The sequence below is a fragment of the Caloenas nicobarica genome, chromosome 1 (genome assembly GCF_036013445.1).
Source record: "Caloenas nicobarica isolate bCalNic1 chromosome 1, bCalNic1.hap1, whole genome shotgun sequence".
Classification (NCBI taxonomy): domain Eukaryota; kingdom Metazoa; phylum Chordata; class Aves; order Columbiformes; family Columbidae; genus Caloenas; species Caloenas nicobarica.
This window is the reverse complement of record NC_088245.1, coordinates 109,187,587-109,207,514: the sequence shown is the minus strand read 5'-3', so window position 1 is coordinate 109,207,514 and position 19,928 is coordinate 109,187,587. Positions and strand designations below refer to the sequence as shown.

The 19,928-nt window shown below is 37.0% G+C and overlaps 1 protein-coding gene across 4 annotated transcripts in view; it reads right to left on the bottom strand.

The window, feature by feature from the left end:
- Positions 1 to 19,928, bottom strand: part of CNKSR2 (connector enhancer of kinase suppressor of Ras 2) — a 216,759-nt gene that overhangs the window by 123,921 nt on the left and 72,910 nt on the right. For all 4 annotated transcript variants that reach the window (XM_065634105.1, XM_065634123.1, XM_065634096.1 and 1 more), the window contains exons 5-6: positions 15,592 to 15,633; positions 4,659 to 4,778 (exon numbers count right to left, since the gene is read on the bottom strand). In XM_065634105.1, the coding sequence (XP_065490177.1) occupies positions 4,659 to 4,778; positions 15,592 to 15,633 (162 nt within the window). The remainder of the gene's footprint in view (positions 1 to 4,658; positions 4,779 to 15,591; positions 15,634 to 19,928) is intronic.

Sequence of the window (19,928 nt, the reverse complement as noted above, 5' to 3'; positions counted from 1 at the left end):
GCTTTTATTGACAGCAAGTTACTGCTTTCAACTTAAAACGTCAGGATGAAAGCAGAGGATAAAGTCTCATACTTAATGGTCACACAATGTTTAGTTTTGTGCAAAGCATTATTCTGAGGGATAGTAAGGTCATCCAAATATGCGATCATGGTGAAGTGCAATTCACATCAATCTAGTCTTTTCCATAAATTTAAAAGACTTTGAAGAAACAAAAGAGAAAGAATTTTTGCAGAATTTTCTTTAAAGGCTAAGATCAACATTTTGCACACATTGGGAAAGAGACGGAAGCTGTAAAAGAAAAGAGAAATATTTTTTTTCCACTTGTGCAATGTTAATAGATGTTACACTAGTACTATGCCACATTGATTTTGCAAGAGCCAACATAATTCTGTTTACAAAACAGCTTTTAAATAGGGAGAGGTAACATTTTGCAACAGAAAGATGAGTACCGTTTCAATCACATTCCTCCAGGCCTTGTTTTAAGTGAACAATAGATGGGAAATAGTACAGAGAAGAGATTGTTTCTGGCCTAATGTTTGATCTGGAATGGAAATAAGAATACTGTAGACATTTACAAGGTTTCCATTCTCTGCCTCCTTGTGGCTGCACAATGTCAACAGTACTTTTAGCGATCAAGAATATAGGTGAGATTAGTGTGTGTGCTCTTCACTTGTACAGAAACAAACTGGCAGATACACATCTTAGATAGCCAAAGGTAATGCTGTGGATGGAAAAGAGAAGATACTAGCTCCATTTTATCACACACGTAACTGAACTTTTACTCTTTCACTGTGACATCATCTTAATGGAGCCCCCCAAAGTCACATGTGCCTCTTTAACCCCAAATGGTTCTCAGAACCCTGTTCATAATTGTTTCCCAGCTCCTCCAATATTTCACATCAAATAACTCAAGAGAAATAGTGGAAACAGTAGTACACCGGATTCCTGGAAAATACTTTCTAGCTAGGCAGCCAGCAGTGCACCTTTAACCAGCTGCCACACTCTGCTGCATCTATGATTGTATTTCATGAGTACTTTTTCACATGACAGGCTCATTTTGTGTTTTCTTCAGCAGGCAAAGAAAGAACCGAGAACAGTCACTCTCATGTTCTGGTAGGTTCACCTTTGCAGTTCTGAATCTAGCAAGCCAGGTGAAGAACTGCTACTCAAAATCTTATCATGGTACTTGAACTGACTAGGATTAAAATGATTATATGAACAGGAAAAATTGAAATTCAGGATTAACCCTTGCAACAGTTCTCTGATATTCTGTTCTATCTTAAAAAATAGAAAGAGACTGTTAAAGAAAAAATTCCCAAGGAAAAGTGGTAGCTATAACTTGGTTACCTGCCTTTTTTTCCTAACAAAAGGCATACCATATCATGTTTCTTTAATAAATACACTCAAAGTTTTCAGTCAAGCAGTAATATTTTGAAGTCTGTTTCCTGATAAAAGGTACTATCTAAGCTAGCCAGTTTTGTTTCTTTCTAGAATGTCAATAGTGTAAAAACACACAAAATTAAATTCTGCTTAATGATGGAGATAAAACAGCTTTCAAGTCCTAAAAAAAAAAAAAAAAAAAAAAAAAAAGTGATTACTCATGGGAGCATGCTGGTGGTTGCAAAGCTGACCACATTAAACCATTTTAGAACTATTTAGAAGAATTTTCTACCCTGACAACTCCCTTTTCACTCCACAACTACTGCAGGCCGTATCTCTTCCTGCAGCAATGCTCACTGGAGAACACGTGTATGTAGCCAGTCCAATAACCACACCCAGGGAACAAACCAGAGATAGAGAAAAGTAAAGAAAAAAAACAAAGAAAAAAGAAAAGGAAAAATAAAAAAGGGGAAAAAAACCAAACCCCACCCTCTCATAACACTGCTTTACCCAGTACACAAAGGTTTCCCCATATCTCACCCCAACAACATTTTCTGCTTGCCAAGTCATTTGATCTGTTCTTTTGATAGGTGTTAACTGGTTTAAAAATCTAAAAAACATTGTAAACCCTGTAACACAATTATCTTTTCCTTCTGCATTAAAGTATTAGACTGACAATTTACATTTACCTCTGACTGATACTCACATTTCCACAAAAAAGGTCAAACACAGTAGAGGAATTATTTGTGCTGAATTAGAACATCCTGATAATGCTCCAATGCATTTTAAGTTGTAAAACCTCCAATCATTTTCTAAATTCCATCTTGCATTTACCATGTGAGTTTAGGGAAACAGCATTGTTTTCCAGCCTTTTTATTTCCTTCTCTTCTCCTTTTCTTTTTCTCCCCTGATGTACTTTAACTTCTCAGATATTAAATTTGAGACATGTTTGATATTCTGTTTATGCTAGGTGACAAAAAAACCCCCAGCTTCCCAGTTAGCAGCCATCCTTATCCTTTTCCCTCTACTTGAAGTCTTTCCATCTTTAAAGAAGATTTTATTTAGTGATCAGTAGAGTCGGCACAGAACTCTCATGTGAGTCAAAAATCTAGAAGAAAGGTGAAAATAATCCATTTTTCCATCTCCATCTTTGCACGAATCCTGGAAGAAGGTCCAGAAGTTATTGAGCTTCGCATTCATCCAAGTGCTCCTGATGTGCAGAAGATACTCACAACTCCAAGCTCCACCATGAGTTCTTAAATGGACGCACTTAGCACTCAACAGGAAGGTACTGATAGGCATTTGCTGTATCTTAATTGATAGATTTAGTTTAAAAAAACCAACCAAACAAAAAGCTGAACAACCCAAAAGCAAAGGTTTCATACAGAGCACCAAGAGCAACCTTACAAAGATGACCTGTTAGTAAGACTAGCACTGTAACAATCTGAAAGGTATGATTACCCTCCTGGTACAAATATATCACCCTTGGTTCCTGCTCTGGAGAGCTCACAATCTAGAGGGCAAAGCACAATAGAGAGGCAACAGAATAGTGGCATACAGGCTAGGCTGAAGGGGAAAAAAATCACCATATCAAAATAGCATTGTATCCTTCTAAGGCTTGTATACTGCACAGTTGGAATTTTCCATTTTTTAAAAATACATATAATAATTTTCACGACAATGACATGGTAGTCCTCAATCAGCATGAAGACCCTGTTCAGCTGGTTCACAGATACATATCGAAAGAAAAAAACCCTGCCTTAAGAGCTTCCAGTTTAAACAGACAAGACAGACAGAAGGTATCAAACAGAGGCAGAGGAGGGGAAGAGATTCTCTATCTGATCAGCTACCCAGCAGGAACAGACTCATAAAACACATTCTTATTTACAAAAACACTGCTCAACACTTCTCAGGCACTAGGGGTTGATACCACCCTACAGAAAGACTCAAATGAGGAGAAAAAAAACCACAACAAACCACAGCCACAAGACAGAAAGGAAAATAAAGAAGAGCTCAGATAAAAATGGACAGAACTCCAAAAAAATGTGGCTGAGAGAAAGGGGAAAAATATTCCTCCATTACAGCAGAACATAGGATTTTGAGAAGTTGACTGCAGTAAGCTGGTGGAAGAGATAAAATTACAGGAGAAAGAGAGGGAGGAGAGAATCTGTGAAGAGCTGAAATCCTGGAGGACTAGTTTGAAATGGATTCAGAGATAAAAAGAAAGCCAGTAGAGGAAGGGAAAACAAACAGCAGACTAAAACAAAAGATATTTACTCATCCAAATGTCTGGTTTTTTTCTCATATTTTAATTGTGATTTGCCAAAAGAGTGGAAAATTAATTCAGAGTATAACTGCTCTAAATATCTTTGCATACCAAATTTGTCAAAAACTAAACAAAACCAAAACCCCAAACCCAATAACCAATCCACAAACCAAAATACTCTCCAAAACTACACCATCCAACTTCAAAAACCTGCTGCAAAGAGCACACCAGTAGTCCTTCTTATTCAATAAAATGGAATGATCCTAAACTTGGTCAGAAGTTGCAAAAGCTATTTCATTTGGCAAAAAAATGGTTAACTGTATTCTGATCACTTTCTACTACTTCCAAGGATAGTGGGAAGAGATATTATTAGTGATGTAAGGTTATAGAGCTGCAATTGTTACCAGGTTGGTTTTTTCCATGCCTTGGGTGTTGCATACTTAAGTAAACAAAACATCAATGGTCAAGTCTTGAACAACAAACGTGAGATGGCTGCACTGAACCTTTAAAAGCACCTGATTAAGCATGCAGAGTTCTTGCTATAAAATTCAATGAGCTACTTCTCAGCAGTGCTGTAGAGTCCTTGAATAACTTATAAAATAGCTTTATATCCCAGAGATACCATGAAGCATATTCCAGAATTTGACAGGTTTTGTGCATAAGCCCACGCAAACTTCTTGGTTGAGTTGATCTTAGTAATTTAAATCCCTTCAGACTTCAAGATCCTAGAACAATCTGAACCATTTTTCAGAAGCTGGTATAAATGGCAAAAACTTCTTACTCATTTCTTCCTGTTCACTAAACTCTTTGTATACATCGCTCGGCCTTACAAGATACTTCCCTGTTGTCCCAGCTATGTGAAAAACCAAACTAGCATGAGAAATCAAACTATTTTGAGACTTTAAAATGAAAAAGGCTAATATGTCCTATTCCTTTCCATATATACAACTTATTTTCAAAAATTCACTTCCTCATCCTGGATGATGGGTTTGATTAACTGCGTACTTCTTACCAGCCCTTCACTTGGCTTGATGTTTGTAAGCTGGATCACTTCAAGGTGAGCAGACTGGGAAACCAGCGGATCAGAAGAGAGCGAGATAATGTGATCACAGACGCCAGAGAGAGTTTTACACTAGGAAGAATAAAGAAAATAAAATGTCACAATAAGCATACCATTGCTAACAATTTGCATATCAACCTACAATTTAAAGCACTGCATTTTGAAAATACATATTAAATCACATCACTGAATCTACAAGGGAATGAAGGAGGAGTGGGAAAGGTCTCAATCAGCAGCACAGTACAAAATCTGTTTTTTGTGATGACCCCAAAGTGACACAGCATCAGACCAGGGTAGAACAAGAGGCAGATACTTTTGCGTCTGAGTAGAGAGAGAAGAGCCTGCGTGAGCTGCTCCCATGCACTCTCAGGGTTCAGTGCCCCCCTGGAGCTGTGCTCAGGCAGGCAGGGAGCAGGCATATGGCAAGCTCCAACCCCCGCTTTCTCCCCACATCTTCTGCAAAGACAATAAGTGCCTCCAAACCCCAATAATTTCTGTTGAATGTGCAGATGTTCAGCACAGATGAAAATCAGGCTCCTAACGATGACGGGTAACTCCCATTAACTCTGAAGTTTATGCTATGCTAATAAAACATGCTAATTGACTTTGGATGGAGTTTCTCATGTTCTACTGCTGCCAAGCATGATTTATTATTGCAGACATGAAGATTACAATAAATAACCCCTTCTCGATGGGATAATTCTTAAACCTGTTATCCTTGGCAGCATCTTCACAGCAAGATAGAAATAAAAGTTTCTAGAAAGGCTGGGACTGTCAAATGGGTACTGTGTATCTCCTCTTCTCTCACTCCCTGAACACCCTCTTCTCAGAAGCAGGGAAGCTGCAATTTTTTCCTATCATTCTGTCATATTTCTGTAAGCAAGTGGTTTCTGAGAGTTTCAATGTTTTCTGTAAAGTCCACTTTCAGCAATTAAAACTGATTTCTCGGTTCAGGTTTCCAAATGTGTGTTTTGTCAGCAAATTCAGGGATTAGAACATTCTTTTGGTCCCAAAACTGTGGGTACCTCCAAAACCAATTAAGAAGCAGCTTAACTGTGCTCAAATTCAAAAGATGAAAGCAACCCAGTCTCCTCAAATGACTGAGACACAACTGCACACAACTGCTGCATCAACCACTCTTCCAAGATTGCAAAGTATAGTTCTTAAGGTAAAAAAATACCTACAAGGATTCTATGGAAAAATAATATAAAACTGGATGTAACCTCCTTGCCAAATCAACATTACAATTCCAAGTGCCAAACTACAAATATATCATGTAAAAAGGAAAGTTAAAAAACTTAAGTGATAAAAGCAAAACAAAAATTCAGTGACAGTGAAATCTTAACCCTGTTACCGACCATTACACCGGGATTTCCTCCTCTTTAAATTATTTACAAACAGTTGAAAGTTTAAGTTTGTATATGGCTTATTTTATTGAACAATAATGTTTCAGACTGAATAAAGAAATCAACCAAATGGAATATATAAGAAAATTTATTTTACCAACGTGACCTGCTACCAGAGAGAATATTACCTTCAAGTATAGACACACACAAAAAGACACATCCCTCCCATCCCTTCTGCTTTATCTCTATTTAATGATGCAGAATTATTATTGAAAAAAAGAAGTCCAGAAATGGGGATCCTTAACCCTATTATAGGGTTAAGAAATATATATGGGGTTAAGTGCTTTATCTGAGTCAGGAAGAAGTGAAAAAGTGAACTTTATTGCAAAATTGTTTTTTTTAATAGCTTTTTGGATACATGAAAATGTGAGCTGACATTTTTTAAATGTAAAAATGATTTTAAATTCCATAATAAAAATGAAAGCATAGATTCGCTGTTTGTTTAGGGTCTTTAATATAATCTTCACATGTTATTTGTATTTTCATCTCTTTTGTAACTGCACTGAGAATTATTGAAAAATTACTTTTAGAAAATTACAGAACACTCAGGTCTCCACAGGTAAAGTGAATAGACCTACATTATAAATCTTTCTGTGGTGATGAAAACTGAATTTTTCATATATCTTTAGAAATGTGTTCACCCACCTATTCCTCCTATTAATCTCTTCTAAATCTACCAAAGTTATGGGATGCTTAGCAGTTTCAGAGAAACTTCTATTTACAATGAATTAATGTATGATTTTTTCACTCTTATTCCTGACTGTTGCATTGCAGAGGGATGTCAAAACACACAGGAGTGTTACTACTACCTACCACAGGATATGCCATTTCAAGTTCACAGACGTGGCTCCTCATTCAAAAAAAAAGTCCTCAGCTGCCCTGACAGATGATGGGGAAAGGAGGGGAGTGAGGCAAGTCCAGGATATGGCATGGAACAGAAGCCTAAGCTGAGATGCATAAATGGCTCCCTGGAGCAGCTGCTTTCTCTCTGCCCCTCCAAGAGAGGGGTATAGACAGTCTATACAGCAAGCCTATGGTGATCAGCATTCCAACACAGTTACATTGGTTGCTATCATAAAACAAAGTATTGTGAATATTCTCCAAAAGGAGCTCTGGGAATATCGGATGCTAAAGTCACTGAATTGCTATGATAAAAAAAAAAAAACCCGCCATATGCTTCTATGCATTTCTAAAAGATTATTGTCTTCCGGGCCTTGCAGCTTTCTTTCCATCTTAGATATTCATACTGCCATCCAACAGCATGATACCGTGCCCATTCTAAGCACAATAAATGAGCCACAGCAAAGTCCCTAGAGAAGACCCTATGATGAGAGGATGCTCCTTCATATTAAGGATTCAAATTCTCTGACCTTTCCAAAACGTAAACATTCATTCGGCATGTGTGAATGCATACGTAACTGTCTTTCTAGAAAAATGATATTTAGGGGCAAAACTCTGCTGCATCATTAGAAAATCTTTTCCACTTCATGAGTACTCAGTTCTCAGCAGGATAAAGACAAAAGCTGATTACTGAGAACTTTTAAAGCTCCATTAAATGTTATCAGGTTTATTATAATACATCAGTATCAGAGATAACTGAAAAGAGCAAAAGAAAGCAGAAGGTGCAGAAAAGTAAAAATAAAAGTTCCTGAATTACTTCTCAGTTTCTGACCAACAGAATTGGCTCTTTTTTTCTAACAGAGCACTAGTGGACCAACATGCCATGAATGAACTGCCCCCATAAAGAATGTTTCTCAAGAAACAGTCACTCTGGATAATCATGACATTGTCTGCTTAGCAATTATGGAATAGTTCTGTCCAGTCAATTCATTTCATTCAAACGTGTTTTGCTCTAGTTGTGAGAATTGTCCTTTTGGAGGGGAAAGGATGTTTGCTGTAGGAGGATTTTGAATTTAAGCCTCACCGCTATTGCATAGCAAACTGGCATATTCACGTTGCCTGGACTTCCAAGGAATGACTAGCTGATTTGTTTTTAATTAAACTGCTCATCTAATTTCAAAATACTACACGTTTCATTTCAGTTTTCTTCTTCCAGCATAATTTCAAGACCTCGGGAAAAAAAAGCAATTTTTTTAGACAACAGGCTTGGGTTCTGCCCAACCATCCAAAACTTCCAGCTGCTACAAGAAAATATTTAACAACTCCTTTAGTTTTCTTCTGAAAGTACAAGAACCCTGTTTGTGTTAGAACATTTACAGAATCTTAGAAGGTTCCCTTAACTGTTAGACATTTAAATTATTTTGGTTAAATACTCATTGATTAAAGAGTTGGACTGTAAGTAGGAACAAGTGTCTGTTTGGCTTGTGTGAAAGGCATATTTTCACAAACTCTGAGCTTGGCCAGAGCCAGGAGAGCAAGAGGCCCACTCTTACACAGGTATCCTCTCCCCGCTGCACACACAGGGTACGTGGGGTCTCACTGCAAACAGAGTCTGACGCAGGCAAAGTAATGCCTTTTTCCTTGCCTTTACTCTCAAAAACATCCCACTCACAGTTTGTGGGTTGTTTTCTTGTGTGTGTCTGTGTCTGTGGAGGATGGGAGAAGGAGGATTGGGGAATTTCAGCCCCAGAAGCATATTGGAGCTTGGAAGGCTCTGGGAACACCTTCATAGGGTACAGCTGTTCCAGCTTATGACAGTTTAACCAGTGGCTCTGAATGTAGTTACCATCCAGTTCCTGCCCAGATTACTGCTGTTTACTTCATCAGCCAAGGCTTTTTAATATATCAACGAGCATAAAGCAGCACATAGACAAAACAGCCTTTTCACCAGGAGTATGCTTCCTCCCCGTTAGGCCTCTTTATGCAAAAAGACCTTGGACTTATTCAGTGGATCAGGACCTTCCATGGCAAAGATGCCCCCAAATGGCACAGGAATGAGGTTAATTTAATGGAGGCAACATGCTACTGTATTTAGAAAGTTCCCAAATAAAACACTTTTAACTTCTTTATGCTCCTCTTACTAAACAGGTCACACTGTGGCTCATCAGGTTACTCCCTTATTCATTCAAGCAATCGCCCTGCCTAAATTGAAAGTTATGTTTGATGCTACTTTACTTCTAGCTTGGCTTAATTTTTCCTAAGTTCCCCAGGTTTCACTGGAGCTTTCACCTTCGCAGATGGAAAGCCAATTTGACAAATTATGGAGGTGCAAAAAATACACGGGGGGATTATTATAATTTTTTAATTATTACTTATTAACAAAAAGTTTTAAAATTATTATTATATTTGAGGGAAAGTAAAAGACTGACATAAAGTTTTGCACATGGGCTATTCAATTAATTTGAGTGGAGGAAAAGCACACAAACAGTGCACTTTTGCTACTCATTTTGTTCCAAACAATTGATGAAGGCATTCTTTTTCAGCATAACTATTCAGTACAAGCTGTATCACAGACGTGTATTTTAGTTTCACTAAAATCAGATGACAGTACAACTCGCCTTTTCTCTCAAATGGTAGTTACCTTTTGTTATTTTGTAAAACTACACATCTGTTTATGAAAACACTGTTAATGGGATCAGGATGCTTTATCTTTTGTAACTGTTGATTCCCCGCTGCAATGCAGTACCAGCTACAGTAAGACACACAGAAAGATGAGCATCCAATTGCTCCTACAAGATCCTCAGGCATTAAAAATACCCAACCTTTCTCAAGCTGCACTCAGCTTCTAGCATGCAAGACATCTGAAGAAAGGAAAAGCATTTGGCCAGGCCAAAAAAAAAAGAAAAAAAAAAGTTACGAAAGTCTGAGAGAAATCAACAGATGATTACATTTTCTCCTTTTGTCACTATAAGCATTACAGCAATTACTGCAGTTCTCTTTTGCAGTAACTCATCGCTTCACTTTAGTAACAAATACTCCTTTCTATTCAGTGACAAACTTATAATTGCAGACTGAAGCTATACCACAGTCTTTATGTGCAAAACTAAGTGATTCAAAGGAGGATGAAAAGCATCACTACACAGCATTTAGTTGTTTGGTAGAAATTCAAGGGGAAACATTTTCTTTCATTCAGTAGGCAACTACTTTACAGCCCAGAGTGTGAAGAATGAAAGCCAATACTTAGTTTCTACTGGTATCTTTGGACTGTAGTGCACCCATTTCTAACAGATTTTCCACAATTGCTCCTTATTTCAGCCAGGGGGACAAGGACCTAAAGGTGACTAAATTAGATTTGCATCTGTTCTGATTCCCTGTGGCAGCTTCAATTTGTGCTGGCAAAATGTCTGTCTGCTGCAGAAGAGTGGAAGCTCTGAGGGCCACAGCTGGTTTCAAAGGCCTCCACAAAGCCGTGGCCTTCCCTCAAACTCTTCATCCCTTTTCTGCTCAATACAGACAGTTCTAGGATCACAAAACATTTCTGGTCAAGCAAACAGACTTGTGTTTGTTCCTGTCCTTATTTTTACCCAGGCTAGCGACCAAGCTTAAATCTATCTTGACAAGGATTTGCAACACTGAAGCATCCTGGCTTGAACACATTCCCAGGGCTGAGGACAAGGGAAGCGCCAGCCTCTCCCATCAAGTCTCTCACCTATGTCATTTGAATGCCAATAAGACACATGGACATTCAGGGCTAAAAGTAAGAAAAAAAAAAAATAAATGTCTTGCCAATGTTCTGTTTAATCTGTTAGAAAAAAAAGCAGCTCAGTTAGGTATAATTGACCAAGATGAAGCATCTTGCTATATGAGCATTCAGGATGTAGTCTAACTAGTTAGCTTAAGCCAAACAAAATAATGATTAATCAATTGATTTTAGTCAAAACATTTGTTGTACTGTAGGGAATACATCAGTAACTCCAGTAATCTTAGAACCAACTTGCATTTGTATATACATGAAGTTTAAACACTGAACTAAATCTTATTTTGATGCAAGAAGAGAGGCTTCTGTTAGAGTTAAATTTGCTGGGCCCAATTTGCAAGGTATAGGCCCTTGAAAGGAGGTAGGTGGTTACTTTTTCTTTTTTTTTCCTTTAACAAGACTACCAAAATCATGCCTTTGATAATGTATCTGTAACAAATATTCAAATACAGTGGGCAGGAGTGGATTATCATCGCAGTGGTATCTGCAAGGCTTGTAGCAAAAGGAGAATATTCTGATCCATTACTTGTTCTTTTGTTTTTCAATTTAGTAACTTTTTAAATTTAAATAGCTTGTTTTTCAAAAACTTCTCAATATTAATTTCACTCTGTGGTTCTACTTTCTGTGATTTTCCAACTCAATAAAACTATTTTTTTGGGTAGGAAAAGCAGCATAATTTTAAGAAAGTGAAATTCCTTTGGAAAACACTCTTTTATATATATATAATTAAACTAAAAAGAAAATTCAGCTAAAACTTATTATTAATCTGACTGGTGCTCAGATTCTACTTTCCGAAAATTAGTCCTTCTTGCTTTGCTCTCACTTTAATACTCTACTGCTTCACATGGATTAATCTGAACTAGATATTTCCATCATATACAGCCTTGAGTAGCTCAATGGAATCAATGAATTATTCTTCAAAGATTTTAAACCTCCATTCAGACTTTAGCAATGATTAACTTATAACTCCCCAGAACTGATACCCTTTTAAGATGAGCAGTTTTCCATACATTTTATCATCTGAAGTTAAATAAATATAAAGATTCTAAATATAAACTAGGAAGAGCATACTAATTTCCGAATTTGAAGCAAACACCACACCTACTGCTTATCCTTTCATATTTAGGCTCACTGTATTTTAAAGCCTGTTCTTCTAAAGTTATAATTTTCTATTGCCATCTATTTCCATTGGTATTATTATCTGGTGATATTCACTTTCTGCTTGTATTAATAAATTATTACAATTATTATTATTTAATAATATTACATTGCTTACTGAGCAAAAGGTAACCTGGAAAAAAACATACTGAATAATGAAGTGGCAGAAATAGGATGAATTTCTCTGTATTCAAGAATATTTCAGAAGCATCAACATTTTCCTGAGCAAAAACCAGCATATTATTCCTGTGTGGTTTTATGCTTCTTATTCCACAGAAAACAAGTGTTTCTGTGAACAAATCCACAGCAAAAAAAACCACTTTTAAAATATAGTTGTCTTTAAAATAATTGTTTCAACACACCTGCAATGCTAGGGCAGAAAATTATAGAAGAGCCTTTTTTTTCCCAGACTTTGCAATTTCATTTAGAAGAAATAAACAAGTTGAAGTAGGTAATTTCTTCTTAAAATCTGATCGGTTTTCCATAAGACTTTTTTTCCTTTAGATCCATTTCATGTGTTTTGTTGAATAATACAGATTAGTTTACTACTTAACCTAATATTGTGAGTGACAATCAAAATGCTTTTATAAAGCATTTGAAACTTGAATTGCTTGGAGTAAACAAACATATTGATTTCTTGAATGTAAACTGAAGCTATACAGTTCTGTCTCCACAGAATATTATTTCTTAATCGTATAAGTGACATCTAAAAGGCTAACATCAAAATAAGTTTATTGACATCAAAACATGCTAACTATGGACAAGGTGATTCAGCAATTTTTCCACATGAACACCACTGCCATCTCTGAAAGAAAGAGGGCACTCATTTGCTTTTCAAAAGAAATTACTGCCACTAGGATATGAGCACATTAACTATATTTTGTCCCTACCTAATTAAAGCAAACCAATCCATCATTTAATTGAGGATCTTGCCTTTGGTGAGGGATATTGACTACTCCACCAGGCTTTGGAGGAAAGCATGAAGACTCAGTGACAGGCTAACTTTGGAAGTATCCAAGTATGCACTTCAATAGCAGCAAAGTGGTCTCCTGTCTGTTCCCACACACCCTGTTGCCCTCCCAGTTTGGCACAAAGTAGGCTCGCTCCAGGGGGAATGGAGCCACATCCCCACAGGTCATGTGCGCTTACAGAGTTCCAGCCCCTGAACCATGGCACACGAGTTCAAAATAACAATTTGAGCCAGGTGAACAGTGGAGATGTCCTACCCAGAACACAGGTTCAACCTGAAGTAAACCACTGGACCACCAACAGGTAATGCAGACAAAAATCAGCAACTTTGATTCAATGATCTACTCCTAAGCTGGTAAATTTCTTGTTGTCCTAAAGAACAAGAGTACGTAATTGCCATTTAATTTATTTTCATTTCTTTAGCTGTAGTTCTTTTAGGATCTCTTAAAATTTGCCTTCAATCCTTAGTGGGAACAATACCTTGCAAGAAGGATTTCCTTAGGCTAATTGCATGAATTGCTAATCAGTTGTAAATCATTGCCTTTCGCTTTTGTGGGTAACCTTCTTTTCTTGTGTCATGAAGAGAACATGGAATGCAAAATCATATGGGGTGAGCCCATGGTTTTGAATTAAAATTCATCCCAACAACCACAGTTATATGTTGGTATCTAAGCATTCAAAGGCAGCTGGATATGATGCTGGCCAGACGCCACTTCTGTTACCTCCAGGACCATGCACAATTCGCAGATGGAAAATGTGCTCAGAAAATGGACTTGTAATAGCTTGGTCTTTGAATTTATTTTCTCTAGAATATCTGTGTACATATCCTCTCATCCCAATCTTTCCTAGTTCTTCCAGCATTTCTCATTGAAAATTCTTTATATGGCTTTACCAAAATTTACTACTACTCTTTTTTATATCAGAGAATCTTCTTTTTAACACTCATCTCCAAATTTACCGGATGCACAGTCTATAACAGAAGATTTAAATTCTTAATCCCCCTCTAGAACATCTTTGATCTAGTTTGTACTGGTGCATTCAAATATTGTTATCTTGTAAGGTATCTAACAGCCTCTCTTTGACACTGACATAAAAATACCATGCACTCTCCCAAGACCTTAGCATCAGTAGGCTTTTCCCCCTCTTTTATTAATCTGTTAGATTACTCCTCCCAGATTGTCTAATGCGCTAAAGCCACAACACTTTTTTCTGTCTTCCAAGGAGAGAGGTTAGAGGGAACTGTGACTTCTTTCAATTCAAATTCTATCGTCGGCCTTTTCAGCTGCATTTGTAAAATGCTCCCTTTCCAATTCAAAATGTGATTTCAAGTCCCAACCTTTAATTATTCAATCACATATTTATCTCTTTCCTCAATTGCGTTTGGTCAGCTTTTGCCCCATGAAGTCCCATCTATCAGTTGAAATGAAATGTGGTCAGAAATAATCCAAGTTACGTGTAATACATGTAGTAATTTTTAATCCTAGGCTTCAGTAAAACATTCAACACTCTATTCATATTTTCTTGGAAGCTTAAGCACTAATTGTAGAAGCTAATTAAGCTCTCCACAATAATACATATGTCCACCTGTCACCACAATGAAGTTACTGTGGATTAAAGAAATAAGCCGATGTGAGTCTGAATGATGTAAGATCATTTTTGAAACCTGTCTCAAATTTGTGAACTCGCATATCTTAGATGAAACCTTCTGTTGAAGACTATATTAACTGATGCTTCATCAGCTCTAAACACTGCTGGCTCCCTTTACAATCCTTTTTGCTAATTCATAAAAAATATATATATCGTATATAGCAGATGTCAGAACTCTTGGCTCTTACAGTAGAAAACAAGCATGTATTGAAAAAGAGGCTAGATATAATGATTTCAACCTTACAGCGCTTCAACTTTTTCCAAGATTATGCAATTACAAACTTCATTACTTATACACTTGCAGAGATGAGCCTAACAAAGATGATGATGACAGCCCACTAAAATTGCTGGTGCTTTGTGTCCCACAGGGGAAAAAGATCAGTGAAACTTAAAAATACAAGGAGACATTTTATTCCCCATCACTGTGCAATCAAAGCATCAAAAGCTTATAGAATTCAGCTTGACAAACATTTTATATGAAATGCAATTTAATATCTAAAACTTAAGTGCAGTTTCAGACAAAGTTTACTCAAGGTTTTGACTCTCCATCCACCAAAATACCAGCCTTTCAAACTCATCCTGTGTTCTGATGCCCTGGTGATTTTCACCTGCTTTATTTACTATCACTAGCATTACAGGTTCTGGCAACAGACCATTTTATTTATCCTAAGAATTCAAAAGGAAGGTATTGCATTAATTTTCCTGTCACTAGGCTAGCTCAATGCTTATGAGGAATAAAGCTGTATAAATTAAGCTACATCACTAACATAAATATATATGATTTCACAGGAGCCTAGTGATCAGCCCTCTTGGGAAAAAAAGAGCCATTTTTTCAAAATAATTCTTCTGACCATGGTTTACAAATAACAGATGAGCCTGAGCCAGACAGACACAAGCCCTTGCAAAGCTCCTGCCTTCTCATACGCCAGATTCAGCTTCCATAACATCATTACTTATTCACAAGTTGTTCCAAACATTCACTCAGTCATACTCAGGCTAGTTCATTATCACACTAGCACTGCATTGAAAAGGCCCAAAACACACACATTTATAATTCTATCTAGTCTATACAAATATATTTATTGATAGAAATCCAAATACTACTCACCACATGAAGAATTTTATTCTCTGTTTCATATACCGTGCAATCCTGAAAAAGTAAAGCAGAAAAGGCAGGTTAGGTTGATCCAATCATTCACCTTTCCTAGATTTACCCTTGAAAAGAATTGAATTAAATTGAATTGAAAAGACTTTAGAATGAAGCAAAAGATTTCAAAGTCCCAAACACAATGGAAAGACTCATGTAATCAAAGTGTGAAGCCACCACAGAAAGGAAATACTGGGAAATGTTTATATTTATTCACTAGTTCTTGTTTCCTTCCCTGAGACAGATAATGATCTTCCTCTACTGTTTTGGCATATACCAGCCAGTCACATGTTTGCCAGACAAGTGCCTTCAAACAGCAGTCCCTGACCATGGACAAGAATGCCCCACCACTAGTTGTAACACTGAAAAACAGATGTACCAGCAACAGTCTTAAGTAACTGAGACAGAAAACTAAGCTGAACAATTCCTGTTGAGCTGAGATGAACTGCTGTGTTTGTACACCCTGCCAGAGAAGGAAACCTTGGGAAGAAGGAGAAGAGAAAAGGGAACCACTGGGAGGAAGAAAAGGGAACCCCTGGTTGTTTATAACACTCCATGCAATGGGAAGGAAGACAAACGAGGGACACAAGATACACGGGAAACTCGTGTCGGACCATCTTAGGACATACAGCCTGCTGGGGACTGCATGCACGTTGTTGTCACCTTATGCAGCATGTGAGGTAGTTTCTATAAGCAAGACTAACAGATGGGAGGCTGGGGGTTATGAAAGTTTTGCTGACAGGCCAAAACCACAGTGGATATAGAGAAATGGATTTAGTAAGACAGAGAGCACATGAAATACAACCAACATTGGTGAAAGAACCACTCTTTGCTAAGTTCATCACATGCTGTAGCTTTATGGTAATTAGTGCAAACCCTGTTTAGAACAGATGCTTTATATCCTACCTAATAACCCACAAGAAAAATGTGACTCAGTTTTCATGTTTTAAGTCTCATTTTTAAATCAGTGTATCCTGTTAAAAAATGACTTTGTTATATGCAACTTTTTTTTTCTTTTTTTTTTAAAAATGAACATTTAATCCATGAAACGCTTCTAGTGTTACTCAGGCAAGAAAAGCCAATGTGTCCTTAAGCTTTATATACAGCAACCTATGCAGAAGCAGCAGGTTGATCAGGGAATATTTTCCTAATGACAGCTGTTGGCATTCAGGAAACATTTGCCAGTAAGTACAGCCAGAAAGAAAATCTAACACGTTTAATTATATGCAGACATCAATGAAGTATTTGCAATCTTAGTAGCAAAACACACATTTCATTGTTCTATGTGGGAGGGCATGTAACATTTTCAATCTGGATACATCTATGTTCTGCATGAATCATTTTGCAAAAATAGCAGGAAGGGATTGTAACATTTAAGTTGAAGAAGAAAAAAAAAAGTGCTTTCAAGCAGACATAATTATTTAATTGGCAATACAAAGAGTTTACTATGAGTTTAAACATTCAGCTTCAAGAGGATACTATTTGAGAAGTCTCACTACTAAGGGAAGAAGGACTTGGGGTTCTTAAATGCTGTAGAGGTTTATTACAACCAGGAAACCAGTGAATAACAGAGAAACACTCCTACATCCTTCAAATGAAACTTCCACATAATTATGAAGAAAGCTAAAGAAATATGCTTATTTCTGACAAACCAAGCATCTATATGAAAAAATAAAATATTTCTGAATCTAAAATACTTCTGAATCTACAAAAGACAGTAAAGCAAGTGGAAAACTTCTCAGGCATCCAGTCTATATATAGGGGCAGGTTGTCTCACCCTTACATTCTCTCTTCAACACACGATTCCCTACAAATCCAGGGTCTGGGAAGACGAATTGCTAAATGAGTTAATTACATAGCAAACAGCTGATTGTTGATGCTACATCTTCATATTCAGGCAAGAGAAAAATTAACAGTTCAGTAAACCACAAAAGACAGAAAAACTGGAGGAGAGGAAACACAAGGCTTAGGTAAAAAACCAATTCCAAAACATACTTTTTCCATACATAAATGACATCCAACTAAACACAATCCAAGCATGGACTCAGGGAAATGGGCAGGAATGCAAAGATCCATGCCAGCACAGCCCTGAAGACTAGGATTCAAAGAAACCTAGAAAAGGTCACCAAGCTGATCCCTGCATCGTTGCAAGCTCATTTTAACGCCCTGCAGCCACCTCTAGGGATGACGGCTGAGACTGCTTCCAAATGATCCCAAGAGCAAAACCTCCATGTCACTTTCTTTCATAGTGAACAGTTTATTTCCCCTTAGATTTTTTAAGTCACTTCGCTGCTTTGTGCTCTATATTTAAGCAAGCACTGAGGATAACGGTGCCCACTCTCCTCAAACATCCCTTAGGTAGAATGAAAAGCTGAATGCTTATTACTGGGGGCCTTTACCATTTACAATTATTGCTTTTTCATACCCATTTCATTTCAACTAAAAGAGATTAAAGCACTTGAGAACTATTAAAAAGAGTCACTAACTATGCAATTAGAAATAAATTCGTATTCTTAATAGCATACTACCCACAGCTGGAGAACCCCTCTTCCTTCCATAACTAGACTACAAGCCCATATCTTACTCCTGAAAGATCTTCTTAAATATCTGTTTAACCACAGTGTCAAAACATTGCAATTAAGGTAAGAAACAAAACACAAGCATGTTCAACATCAACTTTTTTTCTACTTTAGAAAAGTGAGAACACACAAAAAATCTGCAACCACGCTTTACTCCTACACAAGCTGACGATTTGATACTCACTTAGTGAAACGATACTGTGATTACCCTGGAACTGAAATACAGATACAGTAAGAGGGAGATTTTACCTTTACTTTTTTTTTCTCTGAACTTCACACATGTATTCACAGAGAAACTATAACTAAAGATAGATCACATGATCTTCTCACCAACCAAAGAAAACTTCAGCTGAAAAAACATAAGGTTATCTTCTAAATGCATATTATTTCCTAAAAGATTAATACCACAGATTGCTAATAAAGCAACAAATGCAGTTCTGTATTAATTTATACTTCCTGAAGATGTAGTCAACTATTGGCCATTAGCAGTTTCAGACAGGAAAATGGGACAATCTCATCTGCAAAGAAAGAGAAATAAAAGGGGAATATGATGGAACAACTTCATTACTAATATCAGATTTTCATGGTCACTCTTTCCAGCTCTGCCTCATGCATCAAAAACAGTAAAAGTGACCTTTGTGGAGGCAGTCGGAACTAGGCTAAGATCCTAAAAAACAGGAAACATGAGGGCCAAAACTGGAAGAAAGAAAAAAAAATGCAGTAAGGGGGAAAGATAAGAAGAGCAAGGACAAACTACAACAATCAGGGAGAGGGTTCTTCTGCACTTTCAATGCTGGTAAAATTTCAAGACTAGCAAGATCTATGCTACCCTGCAACTGAGAGGCATTATTTCTATTTCTTCCAGAATTTCGGACCTTCATGACCACAATTTGGCTTTACTTCTACAACAATGACAAGTCTTATCTGCAAAGATCCTATCATACTGTCATAAGTAATAATTACTAAAGAAATTTAAATTAAACCCACTGAATGAGACAGCACTGACTGGTGACAATGCTGTAGAATTTTTGCATCTCACCTCACCCTGCCCTAGGCGTTACTAGAACATATAAAATACAAATATATGTGGATTTTATTTTTCAAAAGCAATGTTATGATGCTTCATTTTTCCATTATATTTTCTTCTCCCTTCACTAATATTGCCTTATTTTTAAACATTTGTCACAGAAGTGAGGAATGGGGCCAGCTAATTATACCAGCACTTTCCTTACTCTTTAGTACTTTTCTTTGCACCCGAGATGCTTAAATCTCAACTCAAAATGTGAAGTACTGAGATCTAGAAGACCTCTCAACTCATCCTACTGATCATATATATAACCCACAGGAAAAAGGTGTTCATACAGTTCTCCAGTTCTATACCTATGGGATAATATTCAGAATAAAACATTTATATTTTTGCACATATATGATCCGGTGTCCAAGTCTGAGTCAGCAACCTGTCAAATTACCTGTTGCAATTACCTGTCGCAATTACCTGTCAAACACTTCTCCTCTCAGGGTACTTGCAGGCTGTAATCTTGAAATATGTCATCATTACTACTACTATTATTATTTGTGATTTTGCCACATATTCTAGGCAGCTGCTGCACTGTACTCTTCTTGGCACTCTTAAGTTCCTGTCAGCTCCATGACTTCAGAATAAAGTTATGCTAGCTCAGAAAATAAAATATGTACATACAAATAGGTAAGGGACACAAA